Source organism: Aethalodelphis obliquidens, unplaced genomic scaffold, assembly GCF_003676395.1.
Source record: "Aethalodelphis obliquidens isolate GAN/ISIS:26980383/991018 unplaced genomic scaffold, ASM367639v1 scaffold75, whole genome shotgun sequence".
In the NCBI taxonomy this organism is placed as follows: domain Eukaryota; kingdom Metazoa; phylum Chordata; class Mammalia; order Artiodactyla; family Delphinidae; genus Aethalodelphis; species Aethalodelphis obliquidens.
In genome coordinates this window covers 5,771,324-5,786,433 of record NW_020838019.1, presented here as the reverse complement: position 1 = coordinate 5,786,433, position 15,110 = coordinate 5,771,324, and the positions used below count along the sequence as shown (strand labels likewise).

The 15,110-nt window shown below is 40.7% G+C and overlaps 1 protein-coding gene across 1 annotated transcript in view; it reads left to right on the top strand.

The window, feature by feature from the left end:
• Nucleotides 1-10,960, top strand: part of TOX3 (TOX high mobility group box family member 3) — a 107,521-nt gene extending 96,561 nt beyond the window's left edge. Inside the window, exons 5-7 of the mRNA XM_027092154.1 lie at nt 2,914-3,141; nt 4,789-4,869; nt 8,994-10,960. Of these exons, the coding sequence (XP_026947955.1) occupies nt 2,914-3,141; nt 4,789-4,869; nt 8,994-9,722 (1,038 nt within the window). The 3' untranslated portion in view covers nt 9,723-10,960. The remainder of the gene's footprint in view (nt 1-2,913; nt 3,142-4,788; nt 4,870-8,993) is intronic.
• The last annotated feature ends 4,150 nt before the right edge of the window (nt 10,961-15,110 follow it).

Below are 15,110 nucleotides of genomic sequence, written 5' to 3'. Positions count from 1 at the left end.
TTGCTTTTATTTTAGCAAAGGAACGCATGGACAGGAGGTACCAGCTTAGTGAGACATTTAAGAGAAAGAATCATCTATTAAGGTTTGGTGATCGCCTGGAATTTGAAGGAATAAAAGGTACACTGGGTTTTGGTTTGAGAGCCAGCGTAGCTATCAGTAAATGGAGAGGCTCAACCTAGGAAGAGAGGAGTGTTATTTCTTTTCCCCACGGTGAAGATGAGAGTTTGACATGGTAGGGGTTGAATTTGAGTTGCTTCCATGTGAGTCAAGAACTCAGTCTGTTGGAGATGGAGCTATAGATTTGGGGACCATCTGCACGTAGATGTGAGCACGTAGAAGTAATCAGGATTTCTCAGAGCGCGCGAGGAGCGAGACAAGGCCAGAATATTGAGCATCACTTATTTTTACCTTGAGCATCATTTACGTTTAAATAGAAATGGAAGAAGAGGAGCTAGAAAAGATTGTGGGTGCTGAAAAGAGGAGGGAGTTTACCTGAAAAGAGGAGAAGTGTTGCAGGGATTTTAAGAAAGAGGACTTGGTCTATCCCATTATGTTAACTCCCCACTGGACACGAGGTGGGGAAATGCACTTAGCAGTCTGTGTTCACACTCACAAGGACTTCAGCGGGATGAAGTGGAAAGTAATAAAGAAACTCGAGGGATGTGTATAAGATACAGCTGAGTTATAACTGGCTATTACACAATTCAAATGGAGTCCTTTCATTTGTCTCACATTTCTACTGACCTTAATAATTACCTCTGTATCAATCTGAAATTGTCACCTCTAAGGAGAACCTTTTATGTGACTCTTAGCTTGTTCCATTTTAAGCCAGGGTCTAGGTTTTGTGTAAAGACAAGGAATCCAGTATATCTCTTAAGCAACTTAGCTGAAAAAGGAAGATTAACGTTATTGTTGATTATGTCTTTTGGGTAAAGCTATTTCTCCATTTTTTCACAGCCCTTTGAGTCAACTATGCAGAAGTTTCTTTAGGAGAATTAATTCTGAGCTTTTATTTACACTGTGAGGTTCTTCATTTTGGGTTTATTCTTAAAAGCTAATGATGATTAAGGCAAGTCATGGTTGTCCAAGAAAGACGTCAAAGGTTGTCAACACTTGAATGTTGTTTCACAAAGAATGAAATAGAACTCTTCTTATTTAGAAAAAGCTTTACTGGAAATAACTTTCATCTTGCCATTGGTCAGGGTATTGTTGGCGGAAACGGTGCCAAATTCTCTTCCAAGAAAAGAATAGAGTTGTTTGACTCAGAAAAATCTGTGTATATATTTTTTTCATGTGGCTTACGTAATATTTTTTCATTGAAGGAAAACTTGGCTCCAATTGAAGCTCTAACTGAACAGACATCTGACTCCCTTGCAAGTTCAGATTCATTAACTAGATTAAACAAGTTGCACTTATTCTGAGGATTTAGAAAAAAGACTATGAGGTCTACAGAATTTTATTGAATTAATCGTGTGAGTTATGAAAGATGGCATTTTGGAGGAGAGGTGAGATCTAGCTTAACACCTACTGAAGTGCATAAACTACTGGTATAAAGTATGGGTGTGGTTATCACTCAGTACAAACAACAGGCCCACCAACAAGTAGGCTTTTGGTTTCCTAACACCTTGAGGGTTCAGAGCTCTCAAAGAAAAGTTACTTATCCGTTTCCTCCCTAAGAATGCTAGTAATTGGATTAAGTTCCCAATGACCCTCTTTCAGAAAGTAATGATACTCTTGGAAAATTTGAATTAAGATTCAAGACTCAAGGCCATTAAAAGCCAATCTGTTACTACTTGAATCTATCTCTGTAGATCTTGCCCAAGGCTGGCTTTTAAAACAGATTCTGTCAAACACTTCAGCATTCTTGATGAAGTTAACGGCAAAATTATCTCCAATATAGTCGTATCATAATCTAGGGGGAGATAAAACAAGGTTGATAAATCATTTCCCCTGCTTCTCTGATGAGTATGTTATATGACTGTTGAAATTAGATGATGGTAGCAGGTGAATACTGGAGCTCAGTGGTATATAAATGAGGGGAACTGTACCCATATCATCTCTATAGTTTCAGTTTCAGAGTTCATTGTGAATATGTGGGAGCGTCTCTAGGCCAGTATTCTTGTGGGCAGGGTTACTTACTATATGTAATAATAAACATCGCCTTATTAGTCTTCTTTTTAGCCTTGGTGATTTTAAGTATCTACTGTTGCTGCTCTTTCACAGGTTTTTAATTTTATGAAGAGTGTCCATTTCCTTTCTAGCTCTACTTAGAGTTTTGACATTTTTACATTTCTTGTTATCCTATTCTTTAGGAAGTTTTTATTGTTTTAGAAAATAAAAGTGACCTTTCCCTTATTGTGCGAGCTTAGGGATTAGAGCTAATTTCCATTTGAGTTTCCGGAGACCATTAGCAAAGTAATATTCTGGTAAAATAAAAGACCAAGCCTCAAAAAAATCAATTCAGACCGGTCATACGTATGGCATGCCTCTATGGCTAAGGGACCTTATATAAAATATCTGAATATGATCAACATCCTGAATAGTATTTAGGTTTACTTCTAAAACCTTTGAAAATGTAAAATATTTTGTTTATGGGTACATGTGTAGCCCATATATATATATGGCATTACTCGGTACAGAGCGTTCTGTTTTTCATTATTCATAATTGCTATTTAGAGCATATGTTGCGAATGTATTGAAGATACTTCTGGGTCTCATTAATCAATGTTCTAAATGCTAATCTCTGCTGTCCAGTTAACTCTAAGCACACTCACCCCTCCCCCACACTTCGTGGTGATTCATCTGTTGATGATGTTTAACAAAACTTTAAAAGAACGATTGGGGACCTGAGTAAGTCTTTCTGCATTCTCTGCAAGTACATTCTAGGCAGTGAATTTTCTTCCTGCTTTGCAGGCCATTGGAGAGAAAAGAGCTGCTCCAGATTCTGGCAAGAAGCCCAAGACTCCAAAGAAAAAGAAAAAGAAAGATCCCAATGAGCCACAGAAGCCAGTGTCAGCATATGCCCTGTTTTTCAGAGACACACAGGCTGCAATTAAAGGTCAAAACCCTAATGCAACCTTTGGAGAGGTCTCAAAAATCGTGGCATCTATGTGGGACAGCCTTGGAGAAGAACAAAAGCAGGTGAGGCAAAGATCCATCGTGGTCATTGCAAGATTATTCTTTACACCTTTTCTGAGTGAATACATCCACTTAATATGATTGCTTCTCATGAAAGCCTTTCTAAGCTATGGAATTAAAAAACACACACACATAAATCCAAACCACTCTGCAGTTATATGGATTTCTCAGTTCCCTTAAGGGTGTGTGTTCAGAACCCATTCAGAAGAGAGTTGGAGGAGATCCAGGCAGTATCCTGCAAGCATAAACTTTTGATGATCATCTTTTCATTTTAAATAATGTGGAATTTTCCCCCCTTTGTTAAAAAAAGGCACTACAAAGGGATTAGGCCCATCCTGCTTGCCTTTTTTTTGATCATCTTTCTGAACTCTTGTGCTCTCCTGGGGGGTTTGCAAACTTTGAAGCTGACTCTGCGTGTCTCATTATTGTCATCGGGCATTTGAAATTTTATTCCAAGTTCATTTGAAAGCGTGGCTATATGAGAGGCATTGAGAGATTAGCCATGCTGGTGGGAGACACTTCCTCAAGGTCCCGCTTCCCATCTTCCCCCGTGCAAGTCCTCCACACAAATGGAGAGAAGAATGGTTTCCTTGGGGCTCAGTCCTCCCCTGGCTCCTTGCATGAGCTCCAGTGACCATTCATGGGCGTTGATTTTCCATATCCTCACAAGAATAGACCCCTATTAGTAATAAACCAGAATAATTGTTTCAGGAATAAGGAGTGGAAAACCCTTGATTTTCTTTTTCTTTCTTTCTTCCTTCCCTCCTTCCTTCCTCTCTCTCTCTCTCTCTCTCTCTCTCTCTCTCTCTCTCTCTCTCTCTTTCTTTCTTCCTTCCTCCTCATTCCTACCAACTGGTTACCTTGGGATGGTGCAGCTGTAGAATCTGCCTGTTTGTTGGCACTGAGCTTCATGCTCTATGCGGCAGACTGATTTTCTTCCCTAGAAATGTAATCCTAAGGGGGCTGGCAAACTGCTGCATCTAACTTTTAAATTCTGGAGAAAAGGAGAGTTGCACTTTGGTATAACAGCCAGCCATCAGACACCACAGTTTAAGAAAAGGAAGCCCAAATGAGGTTTAATATACTGGAATATATTTATGTAACTCACTGGTCTCACTAATGGAAATCTTTCATCTTTCACGATCTCTGATTTTTCTTGTTTTTTCTCCAAAAGAAAACCCAGGTTGAAAGGCCTCCATCTTACCTCTTCTGTCTTCACACACTTTCCCTATTATTGTTGGTTTTTCATCCTCTGGTTTGTTTCAGCTTAGAAATGGGTGTGAGGGAAAGAAGACATGGATGGAGAAGTTCCTTAACTTTCTATAATTTAAACCATTTGCTGCAAATTTCATCCTTGTTACCTTATTTACTGCCCGAACAGAAGGCCCTTAGCTGTTACTCTCATGAATTCTATGCTGCAACCGGAAATCTTTTTCTGTTTGCCATAGTAAATGTCAGAGTTGTGCCCCAGTGGGGGTGGCAGGGTTTCATTTTGTTTTAATATCTGTGTGTGTGTTTCTACATTTAAAAATCAAAGCCAGGGAGACCAACTTTTTATGTGAGTTCTGTTGCGACGTAATTTGCCCAGCAGTTATTTTATGGCTGAGAATATGTGTGCTAAAGGTGGTGCTAATTGTGGTCTTTTAATAGGTCTATAAAAGGAAAACGGAAGCCGCCAAAAAAGAATACCTGAAGGCCCTGGCTGCGTATAGGGCCAGCCTCGTTTCTAAGGTAAACCCAGACAGGGGCGGCCAGTCTCTGAGAGAGTTAGGAGCCCTGGAGCACTGAAATCATAAATGCAACTCCTCTTCGAGTTGATTAAAAAAAAAAAAAAGCATCTCGAACAACTCATAAACTTATTTGTTCCCATTAGAGATCACCCCAAGGATGGCATGGAAAATAAGTGTTCATTCAAGCTGATGGATCCAAATTGTTTCCAGGAGTCACTGATCTCTATATATGTATGTTGAAGCTATTTAGACAGATTTCAAACAGCCCCTTTCTTCCCATCGGGGACTGAGATCTGTGTTAATGTCCTCTATTTAAACTGAGAAGTATGTTAGGCATTTTTGGACATCAGATCATAAATTCTTCAATGGTTGCATTGTAGAGGATATAATATAATAGAGGATGTTGCGTTTTTGACCAAACTGTTCCACATCATATAAATAAATAAGCCTCATGATTATTTAAAATAAAATTAGGCTCCAAGTACTTTAAAAAAGACATGTATACATGTATTATACATAGAATATACACTGGGCCCTGATGTATTATAAAATGCAACAGTAGTCCAAAGCAAATGTCACTCTGGATTACTATTACCTTGATCCAAAAGGAGCATGAGCTGTTACCTTATATGTTTAACATTTAATTAACTTTGTCCTTAGCCTTTCTAGAATTTAGAGAGGCTTTGGGGAGGATAATGTGAACTAATGTTTTTGCTGGTGATGTATTTCCCCTGGCAAGCAGAGATTCCATTTCATTGTCATTGTTGTTGCCTCCGAGTACCCCATAGGGCCTCAGGGCATGGTCAGTGCTGCCGGCAGAGCCATTGAAAAAGGGTTTAGCCCTCTTTTCTCGTCTTCACCGGAATTGTAAGATCCACCGCTGGCAGCTGCTCAGAACCAGATCAAGAGAGGTACTCCTGTACCTCGTAGGTATAGCTCTTAGGACTCTTCCCACCTCATTAGAAAGAGAAAACATTCATCAGGTCCGTAGAAAAAGTTTTTTCTGAGACTCTGGAAGGTGCCCATTGAGAGATATACCTATTCTGGATGGGGATTTGCACATTGCTAGAATGTGTGGGCCACAGATGTTAAGAACTGAGGTGTACTTGGTGGCTAATTAGACGGAGTGACATGAATAGAGTAACAATGTGCATGTACTTCTCACGTGGATCGTTTATTCATTCATTTACCTAGAAGCAGGTGCAGGTGATCTTTGTGCATTAGAGCATGAATAATTGATCATACATGGATTTAAGCCAAGAGCCAGTAACTCAAAAGGCGTTCTGGAAATAGCCTCCATGATTGGGCTGATCAGGTCTGTGACCAACTTAGAAGGGATAACTTAAACGTTTTACATTGGATACTAAAATCCGATTCGGAAATGTTTCCAAATGGATTGATTGATTACATTGATTCTAAAAAACTATTCAATAGGATGGAATTTGAAAAGAATAAATCCAAATTGTTTGGGGGAGGGGTGTTTTTGTTTTGTTTTTTTCATTAGGTCAGTGCAGTTGAGAGCACCCTAAATTTATAGTCAGAGACATGACAGGCAACTAAAATAGTCCTTGAGGTCTAAATTTAGAATAATTTCAGCCTGAACCCAAAGTGTGAAGTAGCTGCTAATATGGTGATCTCACAGGAAGCAGCATCTGACTGTACAACTTGCTGATTAGATCACGTCTAAAGAATTGGTTCCCAGTGGTTGACCAATTGAAGGCCCTCTAGCAGGTCGCCTCCATGATGGTAAGGACCGAAAATCCAATAATACTTAAATAATTGAAAGAATCATGGAAGCAAAGATTTGGAGCAGTATGATTTTGGTCCTCAAATATAAGAGCCATCATGGAAGGGAAGCCTAAGCTTGATCTCTGTGCCCTGGATGGAAGAACTCATCCAAGGAGTGAGGTTACAAGTGAGCGAGATTTCAGCCTCAACGTTAGAAATAATAAACATCACATGTGCATTTAACTTAAGTCTCTACAATCAGAGCCCGCGACTTTCCCTTAAGATGTGACTCTACTCTCACTTTTTTTTTTTTTTGCGGTACGTGGGCCTCTCACTGTTGTGGCCTCTCCCGTTGCGGAGCACAGGCTCCGGACGCACAGGCTCAGTGGCCATGGCTCACGGGCCTAGCCGCTCCGCGGCATGTGGGATCCTCCCAGACCGGGGCACGAACCCGTGTCCCCTGCATCGGCAGGCGGACTCCCAACCACTGCGCCACCAGGGAAGCCCTACTCTCACTTTTAATCTTCACAACAACCAACAAAATTAATAGAAGCTTAATTTTCAACCATGAGGGAGTAGACCCGGCAGACGAGCAGGAGCTCTTCACAGCCATCCACCCTTTTCCATTCTGCACTAGGGGAGCATCTCATAGGCATAATGGTGTGATTGCCCAGGTGTTTAAATATAGACTCTTCTTGTAGTTTTTCCTTAAGACTGGCTTGGCAATTTTTTAATATTAGAGTATATAAAATAATGTTCATGTTTATATGTAGAAGACTGTGTGTATTCTACTTTGTGGGTGATTTAATGGTTGTTTTTAAAGATAATTATGAGTATTTGCAGGTTTCTTCTTACCCAAAGGCTTCAGAACACGAGCCTCCAGTAATATGCAGCGCCCCCTGAGCTTTTGTACAAAACCAGAGAACTGTCCACCGATGGACGGAGCTTTACGCTGATCAGGTGTTCAAACAGAAGCCATCGGCCATGGCTTTTCCTACCTTGAGTGATTCTCCATGTAAGGTCACTCCTCAGGTTTCTTCTAATAGTAGATTTTATAAATGTGAATAGTAAAAATCTAGAAATAAATATTCAGAATCATTAAAGAGAGTGGATGGCAGCTTGATGACGCCAAGGTCCCCCCCATACACAACCCCCTACAAAAAACCCAAATTTTATGAAGAATAAGAGGAAAAAATAGTCTTTAAGAGGAATTACTCCAATCCCAGTTGCATTTAAAATAATTTATTTTTGTGGAGGTAATTATGTGTTTTTAGTACAAAATATATGAGGCAGTTTCTCTCCATGTTGAGCCCCAGGTCATTTGTTTATCTTATAACAGGTTACGCAGTCACATGAGTGCTGAACTTTCTCCCTTTGTGTATGACTCCTTTGCTAAATTTTGGAAATCTTTGAAAATATTTGGTAAACTAAAAATATTTCTAAAGTTGTAAAGTACTTCAATTTAGTGTCTCTAAAGAATTCAGTTATGTTTTTCTTATACTCAAGTGAGCACTATTATAAATAATCGTGGCTTTGATTATTATATACGGGGCTTTGAAGTTTTCTGGTAACAGTTGTTTTCTGGTAGTAGTAATTGTTAATTAATGAAAATAGCTAACATTTACGAAGTGCTTTTTGTAGGCCGGGCACTGTTCTAAATGCTTAATAAATATGAGTTAGTTTAATTCTCACAACCTCTATACAAGGTGAATACCATATAACACTATTTTATAGATGAGGAAACTGAGGAACAGATGAGTGAATTAACTTGCCCCAAGCCACAAAGTTGTTGAGTAGTAGAGCTAGATTTGAACTCAGGCAGTCTATACTCTGTTGTCTTTCAAAATGGTTCTTGCTGGTGACATTAGTTCAGACTTAAATGCTAAAGAATCTTTTACTACAATAGTGCTGTGTAACAACCAGCCCCAAGCCCAATGACTTAAAAAGATAAGCATTTATCCCAGAAAGTGCCAGTTAACTAGCTGGGTCTTTAAATCTCAACCAAGACTCGGCAGGATCAGCTAGTCCTGCTCGTCTGTGTGCAGTCAACCTCAGGGGGTTGGTGCTGGACTCATACACCTATGTGGCAGTTGGCTGGCAGTGAGCTGGCTCTTGAGTGGGTAACTGGGCCACATGGCTGTCATCACGAGGTGGTAGGTTCTGACAGACACAGACAGACAGAATATGAAGCCTCACTTCCATCACATTCTGTTGACCAGAGCAAAGGTGCCAGGCCAGCCCAGATTCAAAGGGTGGGGGGTGTCACTCCACCTCTGGAAGGAGCTTTAAAGTCACATGACAAAGTGCTTGGGTTCAGGGAAACATGAATAATGGTGGCCATTTTTGACATCAATTTACAATACTAAAAATACCCCAACCTTCTCCCCCAAAATGCAGGCTGCTGCCGAATCAGCAGAAGCCCAGACCATTCGTTCTGTTCAGCAGACCCTGGCGTCCACCAATTTGACCTCCTCCCTCCTTCTCAGCCCTCCGCTGTCTCAGCATGGAACAGTGTCGGCCTCCCCTCAGACTCTCCAACAATCGCTCCCTAGGTCAATCGCTCCCAAACCCTTAACCATGAGACTCCCCATGAACCAGATCGTCACTTCGGTCACCATCGCAGCCAACATGCCATCGAACATTGGGGCTCCACTGATCAGCTCCATGGTGGGCTCGGCGTCCTCCACCCAAGTGAGCCCTTCAGTGCAGACCCAGCAGCATCAGATGCAGCTGCAGCAGCAGCAGCAGCAGCAACAACAACAGATGCAACAGATGCAGCAGCAGCAGCTCCAGCAGCACCAGATGCATCAGCAGATCCAGCAGCAGATGCAGCAGCAGCATTTTCAGCACCACATGCAGCAGCACCTGCAGCAGCAGCAGCACCTCCAGCAGCAAATCAACCAACAGCAGCTGCAGCAGCAGCTGCAGCAGCATCTCCAGCTGCAGCAGCTGCAGCACATGCAGCATCAGTCCCAGCCTTCTCCTCGGCAGCACTCCCCTGTCACCTCCCAGATTACATCCCCCATCCCCGCCATCGGGAGCCCCCAGCCAGCCTCTCAGCAGCACCAGTCACAGATACAGTCTCAGACACAGACTCAAGTATTATCGCAGGTCAGTATTTTCTGAAGACGCACGTGGCAGGCGGATTTGCGCCTCTGGAGGAGAGTGGCGTCCGAGAGTAAACCATGTGTGGCTGCAACTCGTGAGTCGGTGTTGGTTATGCAGAAATGTGTAAAAGATCACGCGGTCCTCTCAAGTGTCTATTAGATAGGCAATAAGAACTACAGTGTAGCTGAAAATCATCTTCTAGCTGACTCTAAACCACTTTGTTTTTAAACAAGAAAAGCTGTGCTCTTTTATGTGATGCCTTTTTTTATTTATTCAGGCTCTACCTACAATATGTGAATCAAACCGTTTAATGAATCCTGGGACATACTGATGATTATAATAAACTGGCCTCTCTGAGTCATAGCAAATGGCCTTATTTCTCCCGAAGTGAAGAAACCACACTTCAAGGCGATTGGAACTTCCAAAGCCCTAAAAATAAAAAGCACAGTCGTAACTACCTGAAATACGAAAATCCAGTTTCATACAAACATTTGTATGACGTCAATCGTTGATGGCATTTTTTGTCATGAAAAACATAATGTAAATCACAGACTTTTGCCAAAGCTCTTATTTTTTTTCCTTAAATCTCTCCAGAAGAAAAAAAAAAAATGCAAGTGATTAGTTTCAATTATTGACTCCTTTTCACTTTTTACTCATGACTTCTCCAAATCAAACCACAGTATATGTTGTAACAATATCTATGACCACTGTTAGCCCATTATATTCATTCCAATTAGAAGAAAAGAATGTGAATATTATATTCTGTGTTTTGAGTGGCAAGTTTCGAAAATGAAAAACACTGTATTTTTAAAAGGGAAATGCACTTAAATGGAGACAGTTATTACAAAAGTTAAGATTTAAAAAAAAAAAAGAGCAAGAGTTTTTATTATGATGTAATACCGGTAGAATATTTAAAAGGCGCACCGCATCTGAATAATCAATGTAAATATTTTCTTTCAAAGTTGTAAGTTTTCATATCATGTGTTGTAAAGTTTTCATAAACAAGGCTTTAACGTAAACACTGGTGACATAAACCATTCATTGCTACGTTGCTTATTGTGTTTTTATGCTGTTTTATACTTTTTTATGAGTTATGATAGCAGCAATTAAGTTGTTTGTATTTTGCTTAACTAAAACAAAAATGCTTTTATCTTGCTATAGAATAAACACATTTCAGTAAAAACTGCAGACTGTATTTTGATGCAACAACCAGGCAACTACTGTTCACTTTTCAAAATAAAATATGTCAAATTTCACTTTGGGTTCCTTGAATATGTAGAAGATGGGGGAAATAGGTCCCATACCAACCTGTGTTTGAGCCCAAGCACCTTCTTCCATTTCCAACTGGAAATAAGAGATTCATAGCCAGGAATGTGGATTGCATGGCCCCAAACCAGAGCCTGTAAAAAAACAAATAAACCGTTAGAAACGGAACCATTAGTGGAATTCCCTGGCGGCCCAGTGGTTAGGACTCCTCGCTTTCACTGCCGAGGGCGCAGGTTCGATCCCTCGTCGGGGAACTAAGATCCCGCAAGCTGCACAGTGCGGCCAAAAAAGGGGAAAAAAGGAAAAGAAATAGAACCATTAGAAGTTTTTTATGATTATCATTTTGTTAAGATGCAAGGGCAAGGTAAATATAGAGGAAGAAGCACTTGTCTTCTATTTGGGGCTTGGACTAGCTGGCACTGTGTTTTTATTGCTGTTAAAATAGATGGTGAATGCTAATTCTTAAGCCAAAATAATTATTTCAGTGCCCATTTCTTCCCCCCTTTTCCTGCTCTGTAGTGACTCCTCTTTGAGAACAGTGTGACCACTATCCCCAGTTGTCCTGCATGATTAATTACAGCATCTGTCCTGTCAGAAGCTATAATGAAGAGGTCTTGATAAAAATTGCAAATTACCACTGGCAACAGTCTTCAACTGCTTATGATAAAATGAAAATTAAAAACAGCAAGTGTTAACCCTGACCAGAATCCTAATCTGGAAAAAATTAGGGTGTGAGTAGTGGTATCCATGGCTACTGTGTGCAAGACATTCAAAAAATAATGGAATATGGATTCCTCAAAGTTGTTGTATTTCAAAGAATATTTACTGTATGTTGTGGGCTATGAATAATGAATTCAGCTTTCAATATTTCATAATCTTCTCATCCCCTGCATTATGTACAAATATTGAACAGCAAGAGATTCTAATTATAAATTTATAGATTTCTGGCTGTAGGAAAATTTATGTCTAAATTGAAGCTTTTCATAAGATGTATTAGTTGACAGGTATCAGTGTTCAAACAGTCTAAGAATGATGCCTAATCGCATCTACAAGGGAGCAATTGTATTCCACAAAGAAATGAGCTGCTTGCATCAAACCCATCAGAAGCAGAGCTGATGGTAAAAGATTTTCTGTGAATTGAAACTAACATTACATAACAATAAGAACCATTTTATATTCTGTTGTGAAACCTTTAGACAAATGTCTTCAAAATTAATTGCTAAACTACATGTGACAGTAATCGTGTATTAGTTCTGTAATTGTCATTTTGAAAACCCATGAAGTATTGCTCGGAAAAAAAATGTCACTAGTGATAAGACTGAATTGCAAATGAAGTCTGTTTTCAACTGTTTGCAGTTAGAAGCAGGTGTTGTATCATCTATTAAATGATTTTTATAAATCTTGGGTTTTATCACATCTGATTAAATACTGCTAAGCCATTGATGGTCAATTTCAAGAAAAAAAAAAAACAGCTTAATTACTACAGTTTAAAGCATTAATCACCAGGCAAAACTATGTCTTGAAAATGTCAAAAAGCTTGAATCGTGAAAAGAATTCCCCAACCTTGTTACCATATTATTCTCAGGATCTGATAAGCGCATTATGAGTCAACTTGTATTTCACTTTGTACACAGGATTGGTTCCTATTTCTGAGACATAAGTAAGTACGTGGTGTACTTTTACAGGTCAGAAATGAATCAGGGTGATGAAAAATAGGCATGAGCAATGTGGTATCTGATTAGCGGGACACCTAAACGGCCTAACTGCTTTCCCTCTTAAGTGGTCCACAGACATTAACGAGGCTCCCCCCCTCACCCGATCCTCCACCACACACCTTTTCTCTCCCCTGCCATGTGCACACTATTTTATTACTCTGGCTAAACAGACTCTCTTTTTTGCATTAACCTGTCCTGCCTTATGATGAAAGAAGATAAGGAGTTTTCGTTTTTAGCTGACACGGGGTCATTAGCTCCCGACTCAAAGAACAGAAGCTTAAATGCCTTCGTGCAGCATAATTTCTGCAATATATTACCACCCGACGGAGGGTTGAAAGCGTTCTAGACAGATGGATTAATATCTCAAGTTTAAGTAGCAGTCCTCTGCTGTGTCCATTCAGACATCTGAATGGTTTCTTTCCCATTTCTCACTTCATGGAGCATTTTTCAGCACTGGACTTCCATCTAACCTTTCCTTCGCCCCCGTCCCCACCCCCTTTGTCTGGCTTTTGTTTTGCAACAGCTGTTATTATCGTTCTTGGTCAGCTGTGATTGCTAAAGGCAAAATAGGACCAGATGGTGTTTTGCTATGCATGAATGCGCGGTACAGGACTCGGGATTGAATAGGCCAAGCTTGAGTGGTGTCCCCGCACCACCTGCCTGCCTGAGCTGTGGCACACACATCGCAGGAGCATGATCCGCCTAGATCTACTCGCATCGGATGGGAAAGTGGGGAGCTGGGTCCGCACCACCTGCCTGCCTGAGCTGTGGCACACACGTCACAGGAGCATGACCGCCTCAGACCTACTCGCATCGGATGGGAAAGTGGGGGAGCCGGGCTGGAGTTTCCCCGTATTTATTGATCTTCCGTGCACTCACAGAAGAGCAAAGTGTACAGTCAGTTTGAGTTAACTGGAGATGACACAGCATGGGCATGTAAGCTATCACTCTAGAATTCTGGTTTGCTTGAAGGATTCTGGTTTGCTTGAAGGATTTCGTTGCTCCCCCAAACACACACACACACGCACAGTAATAGCAAAACAATGGGCTAAGTAGGCACAAAATTTCTTTAAAAGTCTGTCTCAAATAGTAGAATTAAGGGTCTGAGGTGAGGGTTTGGAAGAGGGAGGCTTCTTCAAAATGATATTTTGTGTCAGTTAATAATGCAAGGTAAAGAAAGGCTAAGACTCTGCTATGTGGAGAGAGCCCTAACACTCGTAGGTTATCGGTCAAATATTTCACATTTACAAGAAATGTGCCTCACCTGGAAAGTCACACAGATACACAACCAGATTAGAATTCTCTTAGAAAATGTTCTTAATATTAATGAGTTTTTCTCCTCATCCTCTCAGACACAGTTCACTTTGCTGACTCTCTGACATAACCCTGAGAATAAGCACTTTCCCTGAATTTTGAAAGTTGGTGAATGGGTTTAACCCATGTTGACTGTGATCCTACAGGTGTGTGGGTTGTATGTGCTGGTGTGTGGAAAGGAAAAGCTTAACCATCCAGCAAACATGGAGTCAGATATGCAGACAGACAGCTCTATTTGCCTAAGGCCCTAATTACTTAAATTTACTTCTGCTACATGCAAAACACTATGATAGGTCCCAAAGGAGATGCAAAAATAAACAGGGCCTTCTGTTGACTTTGTATATGTTTGAAATTTTTCATAATACACGTTAAAAAAATAAAATAAAAGCCATCCTTAACTTTAGGAGCTTTTATTTTGTCCGTGTTGTGAGGGAAAGCACCCAGTAGTCGATCAGTGTGCCAACATAGAACGCATGTGGGTTGTAGTGTGTGCGTGTGGTGGTGGGTGTTTTTTGTTTTTTGTTTTTGGTAATCTGAGAAAAATCACAATTTATTTAGAAAGGGAAGAGATTACATTTGGTTAGGGGTATTAGGAAAAGCTGTGTGGGATTCCTGGCATTTAAGATGTGCCTTAAAAGGTTAGGTAGAATTTCACCAGGCCGAGATGGAAGTCCTACCCTGGTAGAAGAAGGAGGCATCTCCAGAAAAGGGGGAACAGGAGAATAGCCACCTGGGTTGAAAGCACAGGCGCCATTAAAACAGCAGTAGAGAATATAGCAAATAGGGACTTCCCTGGCGGTCCAGTGGTTAGGACTCTGTGCTTCCACTGCAGGGGCTCGTTGGGAAATTAAGGTCCCGCAAGCCACACGGTGAGGCCAAAAAAACAAAAGAGAGAGAGAATATAGCAACTTGGACACACAGTGGTTTGGGAGTAGGTGAGCGGGAGAAAGTGCTAGAAAGGAGGTTTGGGATTAGATTTGTAGAAGTTCTTGTACGCCCAGCCGGAGACTTGTGCTTAATTCAAAAAGCACTGAAAGTGTCTGAGTAAGGAACAGCAGGATCAGAGTTGATTGAATACATGAAGGATTTTATCTTAACTCACTTTTGAGAA